Consider the following 18,353-nt stretch of genomic DNA (forward strand, 5'->3'; position numbering starts at 1 on the left):
CTAAGTTTTGTTCTTGCCTGTATCTTTGCAGCATTGTTTTATAATTGTGGGTACAGTGTGAATTGGACAGTTCGCTACTGAGCCACGATCGCGTTTTTCTAAACTTTCCCCAAACTTGCGGAGTTCACTCCGCGGCCTCACTCTGACCTGTCAATCAAAAGGGTTGCCGGGCGACCACGGCTGGGCTTTGACAATATTCTTAAAGTTTGCAATGCAATCTCTTTTTGCAAATGTAAGCCTCGGCATTTTGCAAAGTATATGTAACGTGGAATTTATTCCCTCTCCGCATCGGTTCGCCTGCGCTGAATGAATTGACGAACATAAAAAAATCTCCGACTTTTCACATGTCAGAGAAGCAAATCCTGAGGGCAACGTGGAATAAATATTAATAAAGGGGCGGGGCCAGCCAGGGCGACAGCGCCTATTGGCTGGGGGCTGAGCGGTACTGTCGGTGATTGGAGGGTTGAGCTGTCAGTCAAAGGGGGGGCGGAGGCTGCCTGGGCTGCGCGGATACTTTGTTGCAGTTTGTCAAGTCCCGGCCCCGAGACAAAGTATCCCGGAGACTCGATACCGAGTATCCCCGGTCCCCGGCTCCGAGTATCCCCGGTCCCCGGCTCCGAGTATCCCCGGTCCCCGGCTCCGATACCGAGTATCCCCGGCTCCGATACCGAGTATCCCCGGTCCCCGGCTCCGATACCGAGTATCCCCGGCTCCGATACCGAGTATCCCCGGTCCCCGGCTCCGATACCGAGTATCCCCGGCTCCGATACCGAGTATCCCCGGTCCCCGGCTCCGAGTATCCCCGGTCCCCGGCTCCGATACCGAGTATTCCCGGTCCCCGGCTCCGATACCGAGTATTCCCGGTCCCCGGCTCCGATACCGAGTATCCCCGGTCCCCGGCTCCGAGTATCCCCGGTCCCCGGCTCCGATACCGAGTATTCCCGGTCCCCGGCTCCGATACAGAGTATCCCCGGTCCCCGGCTCCGATACCGAGTATCCCCGGTCCCCGGCTCCGATACCGAGTATCCCCGGTCCCCGGCTCCGATACCGAGTATCCCCGGTCCCCGGCTCCGATACCGAGTATCCCCGGTCCCCGGCTCCGATCCCGAGTATCCCCGGTCCCCGGCTCCGATACAGAGTATCCCCGAGTGAGTGAGGAGCGATCCCGGGGTGGGGGACGGGGGGAGACACCATGACCAAGGAGCAGCTCCGGCCCCGGCTCTGTGTCATCGAGAAAGGCCCGACTGGATACGGCTTCCACCTGCACGGGGAGAAGGGGAAGACCGGCCAGTTTATCCGCCTGGTGGAAGCGGCCTCTCCGGCTGAGAGAGCGGGGCTGCGGCCCGGGGATAAAGTGGTTCAGGTGAACGGGGACAATGTGGAGCAGGACAGTCACCAGCAAGTGGTGCAGAAGATCAAGGCGGTGGCCGAGCAGACCCGGCTGCTGGTGGTGGACAGGGAGACGGAAGAGCTGCTGAGGGCCCGGGGGCTGGTGTGTAAGGAGGAATTCATCGACGGCATCCCCGACACCGAGCAGGGCGAGGAGCAGCAGGAGGAACCCGAGGAGAAAACCCCTGCAGCCGAGCCCAAAGCGGCCGATACTGTGTCTCAGAGCAGCAGCGAGAAGGTGAGGAGGAGGGAGCTGGGCTGGCCCAAGGGGGCACTGCCTGGGGGGGTGGGCACTGCCCAGGGGTGGGGTGGGGCTGTGGGCACTGCCTGGGGGGGTGGGCACTGCCCAGGGGTGGGGTGGGGCTGTGGGCACTGCCTGGGGGTGTGTGGGCACTGCCTGGGGGTGTGTGGGCACTGCCTGGGGGTGTGTGGGCACTGCCAGTGAGTGTGGGGTGTGGGCACTGCCAGGGGGTGTGGGCACTGCTGGGGTGTGTGGGCACTGCCAGGGGCTATGGGGGTGTGTGGGCACTGCTGGGGTGTGTGGGCACTGCCAGGGGGTGTGGGCACTGCCCAGGGGTGTGTGGGCACTGCCCGGGGCTGTGGGGGTGTGTGGGCACTGCCTGGGGCTGTGGGGGGGGTGTACTTTCGTACTTGTGGACACACACGATTGGTCAGTAGCTCATGTATTTATTGTACAGGGTATGTATTGGATGACCACAGCTCAGGCATTTCTCCAGTCATTGAGGATAGCATGTGTACAGCCAGTGCTAAAGCCATCGATTGGATGAATGGGAGTGTGGTGCAGGTTTACAGTAGTGGGATCCCAAATCTGATCACCCCCACTAAAGCTGCTGCTACACTGAAAGAGTATCAGTCGGTGATCTCCACAGGACTCTGTTAGTTGATGATTGTGTAAAGCTCCATGTCTTGCAGTATTTTCTTGTCTAAGTTTGGAGGGAAAAGTTTTGCATTTTTGGCACTAGTCACTTGAAAGTGGTTATTTAAAGTTTACGGATCCACCTCTGGAGCCTTGAGCACAATAAACAAGCTGCTGCTCCAGTGCAGTACAGAGGGAGTGCTGCACCGGCGCAACTGCTGTCTTCTGAATGCAATGTAAAACTGAGGCAACGCCTATCCTCCTGGGTGGATGTGGAACATTCCACAGCATTATTTAAAGAACAAGGGAATTCTCCCTGGTGTCCTGACCAATATTTATCCCTCAACCAGCACCACTAAAACAGGTTATCTGCTTGTTACCATGTTCTGGTTTGTGGATCTGATTGGGTGCTAATTGGCTGTCACATTTCAACAGTAAGAGATATCTGGGCATTGCCAGGACAGTTACCATGTTGGATTCACAGCACAAACTGTATTTACTTTTCACTCATTGTTCACAGGATTGATTCCTATTGGGAAATGGGGAAAGTGTCACATTGAGGTAGTGAGTTAGGAGTGAGACCCCATTATTGGGTAGAACAGAGAAAACTTCTTTCTTTTACTGCCTCCACCTGGAGAGCCAGTGCAGTTCGTCAAACTGCCTGTGACTGGCAGTAGTGGAGGTGTCTCACCCCTCGCCCAGCGGAGATCCCGAGCCTGGCTGGGGAGCAGGAGATTTCCTGCAGGAACTGATGAAGACAGTGAACAATTTTTAAAAATTCCTTCAGGAGACACATGGGGATATTTTCCTTTCTTAACTGAGGCCCAGGTATGCAGAGCGGGAGGTTCTGCTAGAATGGTGTAAAACACTCGTTTTACCACAGAGCAACGAATACAGTTCTGGTCACCACATGACAGGAAGGATGTGACCTCACTAGAGAGGGTGCAGAGGAAATTTATGAGGATGTTGCTAAGGCTGGAGAAATTTAGCGATGAGGAAAGATTGGACAGGCTAGGTAGGGTTGTTTTCTTTGGGATAGAGTAGGCTGAGGGGATGTATAAAATTATGAGGGGCCTGGATACAGGTTTCCTTAGCAGAGAGGTCAGTAACCAGGGGCATCAATTTGAAGTAATTGGTGGAAGGATTTGAGGAGTGATTTTTGACCCAGAGGGTGGTGATAACCTGGAACTCACTGCCTTCCATTACATTTAAAAAGTAGCTGAAGATGCCCTTGAGGTTCTGTAACCTACAGGGTGATGGGCCAAGAGCTGGAGAGTGGGATTAGACTGGATCACTTCTTTCAACTGGCATAGACATGCTGGTCTGTGTGGCGTCCTGTAGTGTAAATTTTCTATGTTTTGTATGTTTCTCCCCTGCACCCCCCAACCTCGGGTGCTGAGGCTCCTCATACTGACAGGTGAGCGATATGAGTTGAATCTGGTCACTTTTGCTTCTGAAAGAAGGAGCTCAATTAATGTTTCAAATGAATCACTTGGGGAAATGCTGGATTGACATCCAAACTTGCATAGAAAATTCATGAGTTTGTGTACTCGTAAATGGCTCACTTCATTCACTTGTCGGACGTGAATACGGAAAACCCCTGTACGACGCCTCAGCGTTTCTCCTGCGTTGAGGTTAAGTATCAACTTTGATGCTGAGCTTGAAGAGCGGATCATTCTTTTTCTGAAATTTGTAACTCACTACTGTCACAATTACGTCCTCCAAGTATTAATATCAATACATTATAGATGGAAACCAAAAGCCACCACACTTGAGTTACTGCTTCGTTATTATTAATTGCACCTAAATTACTTTCACCTCAAATGACAGACCTATCCCTGCACCCCCGTGTTATACAGTGACAGACCTGTCCCTGTACCCCAGTGTTATACAGTGACAGACCTGTCCCCACCAGGACTGTACCCCAGTGTTATACAGTGACAGACCTGTCCCCGCCAGTACTGTACCCCAGTGTTATACAGTGACAGACCTGTCCCCACCAGTACTGTACCCCAGTGTCATACAGTGACAGACCATTCCCCACCAGTACTGTACCCCAATGTTATACAGTGACAGACCTGTCCCCACCAGTACTGTACCCCAGTGTTATACAGTGACAGACCTGTCCCCACCAGTACTGTACCCCAGTGTCATACAGTGACAGACCTGTCCCCACCAGTACTGTACCCCAATGTTATACAGTGACAGACCTGTCCCCACCAGTACTGTACCCCAGTGTTATACAGTGACAGGCCTGTCCCCAACAGTACTGTACCCCAGTGTTATACAGTGACAGACCTGTCCCCACCAGTACTGTACCCCAGTGTTATACAAAGGTTGACCTGTCCCCACCAGTACTGTACCCCAGCGTTATAGTGATTGACCTGTATATCTTGTGTTGATCAAAATGCTCTCTAAGCATAGCCCAATTTTAGGAGGAGAAAGTCTAGAAATGAATCTTTCTAACTATGAGGAAACTTGGAAGAGTCAGGTGCCCAGTGGACAGACTGCACAATGGCCATATTGTGGTTTTCATGGACTTATTTTTTTGGAGCTTTTGCTTTTGTGGAACCTTTTGTTGAATTGTTGCAGTATTTTTCACAGCGAGTTCCTGTTGAAGTACTGTCTCTTAATCAGGAAAGTTTAATGGCTTGTCCGCTTACCATTAACTCCCAAATGGCATCGGTCAATCATGATCTGTGTTTTGCTGTTGGGATCCTCAGAGTTCACTAGACCCACTGCAGTGTGACCATGGTTGAGATATCTCTGGGAGGTTGTGCTTCCAACGTTGTGAGCCTCCTTGGTGCCTGGTTAGGCAGGAACCCACAACCCTTTGTGTCAGTTATTGTTGGTGCTAATGGGAGACGAGTGGTGATGGATTCTGAAGTTACACAGTAGTTTGGCACATTATGTAAATGCCATTCTGGAGTGAAGCCAGTCAGATTGAATTCTGGCCAGCAGTCTGAGACAATTGTAAGCTTTTTACAAATACTTGGTCTCTTGTTCATAACAAAAAGGCAATCCATTTCCAATAAATTGAAGCTTGCATTTTTATTCGATACAGTCTATGGTTAGTGTGTCCTGATTTCACAACTAACCCATTAACTGGTGAATATATATGATGCCAGCCATCTTCTCTACCTCCTTCAAAGGCTGAAAATAATCACCAGAGCTAGTTGCAGGCTAAACCAATGAATCCGATTTATCTCTAGCTAAAGTAATATACTGAAGCAGAAAGACCCCAAAATAGCTCCATAATTTAAATATGGGTGATGTACTAAATAGCAGATGGAAAGAATGCCCTCCAATTGGTGGTCGTTACTGCCTCCAACAGTGAGGAACTCTTCAGTTCCATATTTGGGGCATTCCTGAATTGGGGAATGTCTGAGCCCTGCTAACCAGATCCACAAATGCAGATTTGTTCAGACCTCTTCACATGGAGCTCTGCTCTGCCTGATGTACTTTGGCTGTGGGGATGAAACAGGCCTCAGTAAACCAATATCCCTTCATTGGGGAGATGTAATAAATAGACAACTTGCTTAATGCCTGCCTCATCCCAGCCCCTTTATAGAGTGTCATCACTCTATCAATTTGCATGGATTAGCATCCAGCGTTCCTGCCACCAAAGTAACTATAGCTTAGTTTTTCCTTTAAACTGCCTGGTGTATTCATTAGTGTGCAAAGAGACTATCCGTTTTAACTCCAGAAATTCATTTATGTGAAATCAACTAAAGGCTTGGAATGCAGGTTTGACTTCCATGGGTGGTAGTTGCTCAGATAATGTTTTGGTAAGTGGAATGATACTGCTTCCTTTAACTGCAGCATAATTATAACCAGTCTGAAGCAAACCTTTCTGCTGAATTAACTGTTAGATTGTTGAGGGTTTTGGTAATGTTGGGGTTGTGCTGGATAGAGAGCTGGGTCTGGTAGTGTGGAATAATTGGGACCCATTGGCTTTTTGTAGCTGTCCCTTTAAAATCCATTTACTGTACATGAGCTGTTTAAAAATTGCCTGAGTTCTTATTACTGTTAACAGTATTGACACAAGTTTCACAGTGTGTTGATTATAGGCTATAATTCAAAATTAAACAATGCTGTGCATGGTTCTGTTCGTACATGACTGGCCCCTTTTAGATGTGAGTGTTGGAATGTTGGAAATCTAGGAAGTTCCTGTAACATTCAGAGCACAAACTGATCAGTTTGAAATTCCTGAACACCAATGATTAGTTTGATCGGAAAAGAAACAGAACGAATGTGTTTCTTTGAGTTGTGATCTTTTTATTATTTTGTCCACTCCGTTATTAGAATGATGTCAGTGGTGACTGTCGAATTAGATTATATGCCTGTCCTTCACGGGCTTGTTCGTTTATAGTTGAATAAATTCACTTGATTTGTTTTAACCATAAAATGCTGTGCCTTTGAAGGCTGGAGAGAGGCTTGATGGAAAGTTAGGGTAAGTCCAGCATGTGAAAGTAATTATCAGACAAGGTTTGCTGTTTGTCTCATGGACATCCTTACTGAGAGCTCCTTGATAGACACACTTGTAACTATGGGCAGGGTAAGGAGGTTAGCTAGGAGCTGCAAACTGAACAGACAAGTAATGATGCTGTTCACTTCCTGGTGTGTCAGTGTGGTTTTTAACTGATGCTCCACAGGTTGCTGTTGGTGTGGCACCTGCACTAATGACACCTAAGGTTACAATGGCAACGTGATAATGTTATCAATGGCCAGATAATCTGTTTTAGTGATGATGGTTGAGGGATAAATATTGTCCAGGACACTGGAGAGAACATTCTCTGCTCTTCTTTGCAATAGTGACCCCCATCAGAAAGACTGGCCCTCAGTGCTGGCTGAGAGTGTCTGTCTGGATTTTGTGCTCGAGACTAGGAAAGTCTGAACCAAGTTCTAGAGGCTGGTGTCGCTCTCTCCGCACCATCCAGGCACCATTCACATGATCAACCCAACCCCTGGATTTCCTGTGTCAGCTTCTTCTACATCAAGTAAAAGAAAATGTATCCTGAGAGTATAGTCAGAACTGGCAGTTATTTTAGATTTACCCCATTCTGCATAGTGAACTTGTGAATAGCCTGGATTCCTTAAAGCACAGCAAATGACTTGGTTTTCCTTCTGTCACTGAGCATTTGGTGCACATTTTACAGACGGCAGGTTGTGTGTATTTTTTGCCAATGTGTGATTGTGAAAGGGAGGCAGATGCATGATTCTGACTGCAGCGGAACCTGACTGAAAGGAATGTGGAGGCATGGACGGTTTGTTAATTCTGTTATCCCTTCCAATAGAGAGTAGTGGTTCAATAAAATGGGGAGAGCACCTTGGGTTTCCTTTTGAGGACCTATATCTGTGGACCCAAGCTATGAGTTGTGGACCATAGCAGCAGACAGTGAAAGATCCCTGTTTAAAGAGTTCCCCCCGCTGGCCTGGTGAACATTAACTCTCAACCAACACCTAGAACACATGGTACCTATGACATTATCTGGATGAGTGCGGTTCCAACAATACTCAGGAAGCTTAACACCAGCCAGGGCCTGCTGATTGGCACCCCATCCACCACCTTCAACATTCGCTCCCCCCACCACTGACATACAGTAGCAGCAGTGGGTACCAACCACAAGATGCACTGCAGCAACTTACCAAGGCTCCTTCGACAGCACCTTCCAAACCCACAACCGCTACCATCTAGAAGGACAAGGGCAGCAGATAGATGGGAACACCACCACTTACAAGTTCCCCTCCAAGTCACTCACCATCCTGACTTGGCAATATATCGCCGTTCCTTCACTGTCACTGGGTCAAAATCCTGGAACTCCCTCCCTAACAGCACTGTGGGTGTACCTACACCACATGGACAGCAGCGGTTCAGCAGAAAGGCAACTCAATATCTTTTCAAGGGCAGTTGGGGATGGGCAACAAATGCTGTACTTGCCAGCAATGTGCACATCCTCTGAATGGATTAAACAAAAATTAACATTCAGCAACAGCAGTGTTTCCTATATTCCATTTTAAGGAGCTACAGGAATAGAGATTCTTGGGGGTTCACATACACAAAAGCTTTGAAGGACAAGTTGGGAAGCTGGTTTTTAAAAAAGCATTTGGGATCTTTGACTTTATTAATAGATGCTTAGAGTAGAAAAGTAAGTACGTTATGCTAACCCTTTATAATTTACTGTTTTGGCCTTAGCCTGAGATATTGTGTTCAATTCTGAATGCTACACTTTAGAAAGAATATCAAGGCCTTTGAGAGGGTATCGAGAAGATTGACTGGGATGGTATCATGAGGCTGGGTGGTTTGTTTTTGGCCGACGCAGACACGATGGGCCAAGTGACCTCTTTCTGTGCCGTAAACTTTCTCCGATTCTATGAGGGAATTCAGTTATATGGAAAGATTGGAGAAGCTGGGATATTCTCCTTGAGCAGGGAAATTTAAGGGATGATTTAATAGAGATATTCAAAATCAAGAGGGATTTTGACAGCAAATAAAGAAACTGTTTGAGGTGGCAGAAGGGACAGTAGCCAGTTGAAAGGATTTACACTATGGGGAAAGAACAGTGGGTATGGGATTAATTGGAGAACTCTTTCAAAGCACAAGCAGGGGTACGATGGGCTGAATGGTGTCCTGCGCTGTTAGATTGTACAGTTTGTGTTTTAAGAAAGTGTTGCTGTGGCCAAGTATATGTGAAGAGGAGTTGGTTTTGTATGTGAAACTGTTTTGTCCTGTTTCAGCACTTAACCTCCTGTTGGGGATGGTGCAATGTGCTGAACTATTAAATGAAGCTGCAAGGTTGTTTACCCAGACTGACGCATAACTCAAAGTCCGAGAGTTTGCATGAGGCTATGTTTCAAAAAATCGAACTAAGCAAATTTCAAAGCTTGTTATCTCAGCATTAATACACAGAGAAAATATTGATTTTAAATATATCTTTTGTTTCTTTGCTATGTTAATATTTATACAGAATCCTGTGTTGGGGGGAATGTGTGGCAGTGCATATGGAGGAGGGAAGTACATGTGAGGGGGCATAGGTGGCAAGTGCTTTGCTGCTCAGATGGTGAGTCTGACTATTTCATGAGGGGGCGGGGGCATTGCTGATACTCCCTGTCCTATTCTTGGCTGTCATCACATACTTGCCCCTCTGACCAGATGTCACTATTGTTAGTTAACTATGATGACCCTTGGTGATTTCCACCCTTTTTAATGTTCTGCCCAAGTTGAGCTCACAGGACAGGACACTGAACCCGGATAAAAGCAAAAAACTGCGGATGCTGGAATTCCGAAACAAAAACAAAAATACCTGGAAAAACTCAGCAGGTCTGACAGCATCTGCGGAGAGGAATACAGTTAACGTTTCAAGTCCGTATGACTCTTCAGCAGGACTAAGGAAAAATAGAAAAGAGGTGAAATATAAGCTGGTTTGAGGAGGGGTGGGACAAGTAAAGCTGCATAGAGGGCCAGTGATAGGTGGAGACACGGCACTTCCCCATGCAACCGCAGAAGGTGCAACACCTGCCCCTTTACTTCCCCTCTCCTCACCGTCCAAGGGCCCAAACACTCCTTTCAAGTAAAGCAGCATTTCACTTGCACTTCCCTCAATTTAGTCTACTGCATTCGCTGCTCCCAATGCGGTTTCCTCTACATTGGAGAGACCAAACGCAGACTGGGTGACCGCTTTGTGGAACACCTTCGGTCTGTCTGCAAGCATGACCCAGACCTCCCTGTCACTTGCCATTTTAACACTCCACCCTGCTCTCATGCCCACATGTCCGTCCTTGGCCTGCTGCATTGTTCCAGTGAAGCTCAACGCAAACTGGAGGAACAGCACCTCATCTTCCGACTAGGTACTTTACAGCCTTCCGGGCTGAATTTTGAATTCAACAACTTTAGATCATGAACTCTCTCCTCCATCCCCACCCCCTTTCCGATCCCCCTTTTTCCAATAATTTATATATATTTTTCTTTTCCCACCTATTTCCATTATTTTTAAATGTATTTCCATCCGTTGTTTTATCTGTACCTTTTAGCCTATTTCGATCCCTTTCCCCCACCCCACCCCCACTAGGTCTATCTGTACCTTGCTTGTCCTGCTTTCTACCCTTAATGTCACCTATTAGCACATTTCTTAGCTAATATCACCACTGTCAACACCTCTTTGTCCTTTTGTCTATGACATCTCTGAACCTGGAACTTAGTTTGTGGGTCTCAGGCTCATACTGGGTCCTGTGGTTACTGAATTAACCAGTAAGGGAGCTCCCATTCTTTTCATTAAAGGTACAATGTTAAATAGGAACCATCAGCTGTCATAGTTTTATATAACTTGCTGCACAATGCATTCTGATTTTCAGCCCATTAAGGAAGAGTTGCCACATGTTATTGGTGGTTTGATGTGTGAAGTGGTTTGTTACTTGCAGACTCTTCTATTCAAATACTCTTCTGACTGGCCTCCCTCATTCACCCTCTGCAAACTTCAGCTCTTCCAAACCTTTGCTGCCATCTTCTAATTCGTACCTATTACCCCGCTCTGATGCTGTCTCAATTTTAAAACTCTCACCCTTGTTTTCAAATCCCTCCATGGCCTCTGCCCTGCCTTTCTCTGTAATCCCCTCCAACCTCACAACCTCCAGTTGTGACCTCTTGATCGTCCTCCTATCCCAACTAACACATTCCATGGAATTCCCTCCCTGCCTCCCTCTCCTTTCATATTGTTCTCAAAATCTACCTCTTTAACTAAGTTTTAAGCCACCATTCCAATATCTCCTCCTTTGGCTTGATGTTGATTTTTGTTTGATAACACACCTGTGAAACCCCTTGGGATGTTCCAGGTGTTATGTAAATGCAGGTTATTGTTGAGTGTTGGTACAGTGGAAGTGACAAAAATGTGAAATTGAAGTTCTGTTTTCCTTCTGAAGATAGTGTCGAATGGTGAACTTACTGTCCGAGTGTCACTAGCTCCTGTATCCACTCGTACTAACCTATATACCATGTGTCTGCAGGGTATTCAATCATGAAGCTCCTCATAGTGGAACCAGATGTTGGTCCAGTCTTCACTCTGGATCTGTGGCAGGTCTGGGGATCCTGACCTCTTTCATCTGTCTACAGTCTTTAGGGGCACACCCTCAGAGCTGTTTCCATACTATAGAGTGGAGATCAGCTCCTGACCTCATTACAGCCTTGGTTTAAACATGGATAAAAGAGCTGAACCCCAGAGGTGAGGTGAGAGTGACTGCCCTTGACATCAAGGCCGCATTTGACCGAGTGTGGCATCAAGGAGCCCTAGCAAAGCTGGTGTCAATGGGAATTGGGGAAAACTCTCCATTGGTTGGAGTTATACCTAGCACAAAGGAAGATAGTTGTAGTTGTTGGAGGCCAATCATCTCAGTTCTGCAGGAGTTCCTCAGGGTAGTGTCCAAGGCCCAACCATTTTCAGCTGTTCATCAATGACCTTCCTTCCGTCATAAGGTCAGAAGTGGGGATGTTCGCTGATGATTGTACAATGTTCAGCATCATTCACAACTCCTCAAATACTGAAGCAGTCCATGTCCAAATGCAGCAAGACCTGGACAATATCCAGGCTTGGGTTGATAAGTGACAAGTAACATTCGTACCACACAAGTGTCAGGCAATGACCATCTCCAGCAAGAGAGAATCCAACCATCACCCCTTGACATTCAATGGCATTACCATCACTGAAACCTCCACTATCAGCACCATGGGGGTTACCATTGACCAGAAACTGAACTGGACTAGTATACAAATACTGTGGCTACAAGAGCAGGTCAGAGGCTAGGAATCCTGTGGCAAGTAACTCACCTCCTGACTCCCCAAAGCCTGTCCACCATCTACAACGCACAAGTCAGGAGTGTGATGGAATACTGTACACTTGCCTGGATGAGTGCAGCTCCCACAACACTCGAAGCTTGACACGGTCCAGTACAAAGCAGCCTGCTCGATAGGCACCCCTTCCACAAACATTCACTTCCTCCACCACCGACGCACAGTAGGAGCAGTGTGTACCATCTACAAGATACACTGCAGGAACTCACCAAGGCTCCTTAGGCAGCACCTTCCAAACCCACGACCACTACTATCTAGAAGGACAAGGGCAGCAGACACATGGGAACACCACCACCTGGAAGGTCCCCTCAAAGCCACACACCATCCTGACTTGGAAATATATCGCCTTTCCTTCACTGTCGCTGGGTCAAAATCCTGGAACTTCCTAACAGCACTGTGGGTGTACCTGCAGCGGTTCAAGAAGGCAGCTCATCACCACCTTCTCAAGGCAATTAGGGATGGGCAATAAATGCTGGCCCAGCCAGTGATGCCCACATCCCATGAATGCATTAAAAAAAAAAAGACCTCAGAACTCTGTCAATCCATAATTTGGTCTGTCTTTATGCTGAATTACAATGTTAGACTTTGATCTTCTACTTTGTAACAATCAATATCCTTGGTAATATCATTCAGAGATGTTAAAGTTTTTGTGCCCTGACATATTTTTAAAGAATTTTGATTAACTGGTCCATATATGCTGGACTTTTCCCACGACAGTCTCTGCAACTGTTTAATATTGACAGGATCCAGTGTACTTTGACACTGTTTGTGTGAGAAGCACTTGTTTTGAAAGGTTTATGGGGGTGGGAAACCTGGGCTCTTGTTATTTTTCATATTTTTCATCTTAAGCTTACAGTTGTTCATACTGTGAACCCCTAAGCATCTCATGCTACTTGTGTTTCATCAAACATTCCCAGGACAGGTACAGCACTGGGTTAGATACAGAGTAAAGCTCCGTCTACACTGTCCCCATAAAACACTCCCAGGACAGGTACTGCACGGGGTTAGATACACAGTAAAGCTCCCTCTACACTGTCCCCATCAAACACTCCCAGGGCAGGTACAGCACTGGGTTAGATACAGAGTAAAGCTCCGTCTACACTGTCCCCATAAAACACTCCCAGGACAGGTACTGCACGGGGTTAGATACAGAGTAAAGCTCCCTCTACACCGTCCCCATCAAACACTCCCAGGACAGGTACAGCACGGGGTTAGATACACAGTAAAGCTCCCTCTACACTGTCCCCATCAAACACTCCCAGGACAGGTACAGCACGGAGTTAGATACACAGTAAAGCTCCCTCTACACTGTCCCCATCAAACACTCCCAGGGCAGGTACAGCACTGGGTTAGATACAGAGTAAAGCTCCGTCTACACTGTCCCCATAAAACACTCCCAGGACAGGTACTGCACGGGGTTAGATACAGAGTAAAGCTCCCTCTACACCGTCCCCATCAAACACTCCCAGGACAGGTACAGCACGGGGTTAGATACACAGTAAAGCTCCCTCTACACCGTCCCCATCAAACACTCCCAGGACAGGTACAACATGGGGTTAGATACAGAGTAAAGCTCCCTCTACACCGTCCCCATCAAACACTCCAAGGACAGGTACAGCACGGGGTTAGATACAGAGTAAAGCTCCCTCTACACTGTCTCCATCAAACACTCCCAGCGCAGGTACAGCATGGGGTTAGAAGTTCCCAGTTTATGTGAGCTAATAGAATGGAAATCTCTGATGATGTTGAATGTTGATGAGTAAGAGTTAATGCTGTGTGTTTATCCAGTGGTGGTTATCGTGTTGTTGAAAAGCCCCAGATTTACACTGATCTGCTGCTAGATTATAAAACCTGTGAAAAACCTTCCCTTTGGCACATTGACAGAGTAATTGTTTTGAAGCTGAGAACCAGATTTTGGAGGAATTACTGTGTGTGGACAGGGTGGATCTGGACTCAGTCAGCTGAAATGACCCTGATGACACCTGCCTCTTAGCAGGCTGCTTCTTTTGGATGTGACATTCTGAAGCAAATGGCCCTTGTTGACTGTGTGTTGTGTTGTGGAATTTCCATGTGTTTTTTTTAAACTGTTGGGCAAAGTTTTAGAAACTTTTTCATAAATTGTTAACTTGGCTCTGTTAGTAATTCTCCCGTTCCTTCGAGTCACAAAGTTGTGGATCCTTGACCTACTGTGACTGGAGAACGTTGCAGCTGTTGACTGAGGGATAAATGTGTGCGATCACACCGGAGAGAACTCCCCTGCTCCTCTTCACATAATACTTGTGGACCTTTTACATCCGCCTGAGAGGGCAGATTGGACATCCCTTTTCAGTCTCCTTCAAAAGGAGGTGCCTCTGACAGTGCAGCACTCTCTCAGTAATGCACTGGAGTGTCAACCCAGATTATGGGTTCGAGTATCTAGAGTGATACTTGAACCCATGATCACCTAATTTGAAGTGGAGACTGTTACTGAGTAAAACCACAGCTGACACCTTGTCCTCTAAATTTAAAATGGTTTTGTCTAAAATGAGAGCTCCTGCAGTCTTTGATTGTGTATTCCTAATGCATAATATCTGACATGGTCTGTACCCTGGCTGAGGGAGGAGGGTGAAGTGTAGTGGACACTGTGCCCTTGCTGAGGGGGCATGTTGAGAGGCAGTGGACACTCTGTCCTCATTGAATGGGCACCTGTCTGTTTCTTGAAGTGTTTGTGGCATTCCCAGATGAGAGTTTGACAAAAACTTCTTGTTGGTATACTTGAAACCTGTCCAGTCCAGATCCAATCTTGCTGTGTCCATTCCTGTCTGAGTCCAACTATTGGTAGCTGAGTATTTGATGCATCTTGATTAATGGAAATGCTGAATTTCCTGCTCTTTTACCCTGTTGGTCATGAGATTCTGCCTACTATATAGGACCCTGTTGTCATCTCTTTACCTGAAGGCACCACCCTAGTGTTGGAGGGTGGATTTGGGAGAGGGGTGTCACAGTCTGACAGCTACAGATTGTCACCCCACCCAGTGCGAGTGCAATGGGTGCTAGCATATTCGTGAGGGATCCAGTAGATCCGGTCCTGTCCCTCGCTAACAATCCTGTGTTTATTCACAATAATTTTATCCCTGTATCAGTGAATATTTAGTTACCAGACATGTTCAGTGAGCCTGCTGGGCTTTTACTGCATTATATGTTCACCTGTGGTTTAGTCCTATTCTATCTCTTTGATAAACTTCCTGCAGCACTCGGTGGCAAACACTTGAACTTCTCAGTCGAGAACTTATGCAACCCTTTGTGGTTTCCGATAAAGCGGCTGAGGCACTAGGTTTAATGTAGTGAGTCAGCTGACCCCAGAATTGCAATTGGGCCCACCGAGGATCATGAAGAATGCGACTGAAACCGCAAGAGACTTCCTCAGTGACTGCACAGGACATTAGCAGAGCTGTGAAGAGAACATGCTCGAAAACCTCACTCTTACAGCTTTAATTTCAACACTGTAAGCAGCAGAATTACTCTCGACATCTGCACCTTCCAAACTACCCCCACTGTTTACTTCACACATCACTGCACGTGATGGAATCAGCTTTAGTGTAGATTAAAGAAAACCCTTTCATCCTGCTTCTGTCAAAATTAATCTAAACATTCAGTAGGGGTTTAACAATAAAGAAAGACTTGTCTTTACCTAGTGCCTTTCACAGCTTCAGCACTTCTCTCAAAACATTTTACAACCAATGAAATACTTTTAAAGTGTACTCACTGTTATAATGTAGGAAATATGGCAGCTAGTTTATACACACTAATGTCCCACAAACAGCAATGTGATAATGACCAGACAATTTTTTGTGACATTGGTGGAGAGGTAAATAACTGGCCAGGACACTGGAGAGAACTCCCTTTGCTTCTCTTTGAAACAATGCCTTGGGATCTTTTACATCCATCTGAGAGCGCAGACAGGGCCTCAGTATAATATCTCCTCTGAAAGACAGCATCACCAACAGTGCAGCACTCCCTCGGTATATGGCCCCTGCCAGCCTCATGCTGGTGCCTGTTGGGTGGGGTCCAGGTCAGGCTCTGGTACCTTGTCTTTCTCCAAGGCTGGCACTTAGTACTTGGGCCGTTTGAGTGAATATAGGTTGAATATAGTCCTACTTGGGCCTGCCTGTCTGTCTGACTCTACTTCTATTTAAATTACATTGCTTTATGCAAGAGTTAGTGAGTGTGTGGGAGGTAGGCTGCATGTGAAGGGAATTTGAGAGTGTGGTTGTTTGAAATAAATTAGTTTGTGGGAGTAGTACATGTTTGGGGAGTCTATGTGGTGTAGAGTGCCAGGTTTATTGTGGTACTGAGCTTTAATAAGCGGCCTGGATTGTGAAGATTCATCTGGCGACTGTGGGCCATGTTGGTGTTGGATGCGGTGAAGTTTCTACCCGAGGACTCAGTTGAGTTGAGGAAGTGTGTGTTACTATAATTGAATGTTGTGATAATTCAGTTAATTTGTAGCATTTGTGAAGCTACAATGAGCTTCATGTGCTGTGGGTCAGAGGAGAGACATTGCAGTTACAGCACTGAAAGGGGCATTAACCCTCTGTGTGAGCAAATTATTCTAGTCACAATTGCCGACGTTGTTCCCATATCCGGTCGACCCTTTTGCCTTCATGCACCTATCTAATTGAACCTAGCATTTTGACATACTTTCTGCCTCTACTTGAACCCTAGTAGCGAGTTCCACAGCCTCTCAATTCACTATGTGAAAACGATTCTCCTGTTCACTTCTAAATCTGGCGTTTTTAATCTTGTCCCTGTGTCCCCTTGTTGTAGACCCTCAGCTACTGAAAACAGTTTCTGCTTCTATTTAAAAGCAAAATACTGTGGATGCTGGAAATCTGAAACAAAAGCAGAAAATGCTGGAAAAACTCAGCAGTTCGAGCAGCATCTGTGGAGAGAAGAAACAGAGGTAACGTTTCGAGTCCGTGTGATTTCTTCAGAGCTCTGAAGAAGAGTCATAAGGACTCGAAACATTAACTCTGTTTCTTCTCTCCACAGATGCTGTTCGACCTGCTGAGTTTTTCCAGCATTTTCTGTTTTTGTTTCTGCTTCTATTTACCCTGTTCCCATCCTTTCTTAACTTGAAACAGTTATATTGTGGCTAAATCCCCATGATTCTAATGAAGCCCCAATTTTCCTTTGTTTTCATACTTCCTTGTAAGCACATGTTATCTGGTTTGAAAAGAATCTTCCAAAGGTTAATGTCAGTGAGTGAACCCCAGTATACTCATTTGCCTGACATCTGCTCATTCTGAAGATGGTCACTGCTCTGATCTCATTAAGCTGTAGGTGGACATGTACCAAGTCTGCTTGCTATTGTGCCTTAAATCCAAATCCCTCCATGGGTTTGTTTTCAGGATTCACATTGCTGGACGATAGGAACAGGAGGCCATTTAGTCCCTTGAACCTGTCTCACCATTCGGTGAGATCGTGGCTGACCAGTAACTTCATATACCCGCCTTTGTCCCATATCCCTTAATACCTCTGGATAACAAAAAATCAATCAACCTCAGATTTAAAATTAACAATTAACCTAGCTTCAATTGCTGTTTGCAGGAAAGAGTTCCAAATGTCTTCCACCAATTTGTGTGAAGAAATGTTTCCTAATTTTACACTCAAAAGTTTCTGGGTTCGATTTTGAGGCTTTGTCTCCTAGGCCCAGAATCCCCAAACAACTGAAGTCGCTTCTTTCTCTCTATCCTTTCTGTTCCCCTTGATATCTTAAGTTTTGATCAGAACACCCCTTAACCTTCTAAATTCCCTGGAATACAATCCTAGTTTATATGAGATCTCCTTGTAATTTAACCTTTGCAGTGCAGGTATCACTCTGGCAAATCATAGCTCCACTCCCTCCTAGGCTAGTTTACCCTGCCTAAGGTATGGTGTCCAGAACTGCTCATGATTCTCCCAGGCAAGGTCCAACCAGGGCTTTGTATAGGTGAGTCATCAATTCCACTCCCTTGTATCCTAGCCCTTGAGATATAAAGGCCAAGATTTAGCCAGAGCTGGGTTGGTTAATGGAAATCCTGAGTCTACCAAGACTCACTAAGACAACTACCAGGCCTTGTCATTTGGTCAGTTACCCATAGCTGACTGTTGGGGTTGTGTCCCAACGTTCAGTGGCTCAGGCTAGCTGTGGACTGATGTGTGTCCCTGCTATCAGAGGAGGAAGGGTTTTATCTGAGGTCTGTATGATTCAGGCATTCTGCTCTG

The 18,353-nt window shown here is 46.5% G+C and overlaps 1 protein-coding gene across 1 annotated transcript in view; it reads left to right on the top strand.

The window, feature by feature from the left end:
- Nucleotides 1-1,172: 1,172 nt before the first annotated feature.
- LOC144699596 (Na(+)/H(+) exchange regulatory cofactor NHE-RF1-like) overlaps nt 1,173-18,353 on the top strand; it is a 99,618-nt gene continuing 82,437 nt past the window's right edge. Inside the window, exon 1 of the mRNA XM_078570643.1 lies at nt 1,173-1,627. Within this exon, the coding sequence (XP_078426769.1) occupies nt 1,193-1,627 (435 nt within the window). The 5' untranslated portion in view covers nt 1,173-1,192. The remainder of the gene's footprint in view (nt 1,628-18,353) is intronic.

Source organism: Cetorhinus maximus, chromosome 24 (assembly GCF_964194155.1).
Source record: "Cetorhinus maximus chromosome 24, sCetMax3.hap1.1, whole genome shotgun sequence".
Lineage (NCBI taxonomy): Eukaryota > Metazoa > Chordata > Chondrichthyes > Lamniformes > Cetorhinidae > Cetorhinus > Cetorhinus maximus.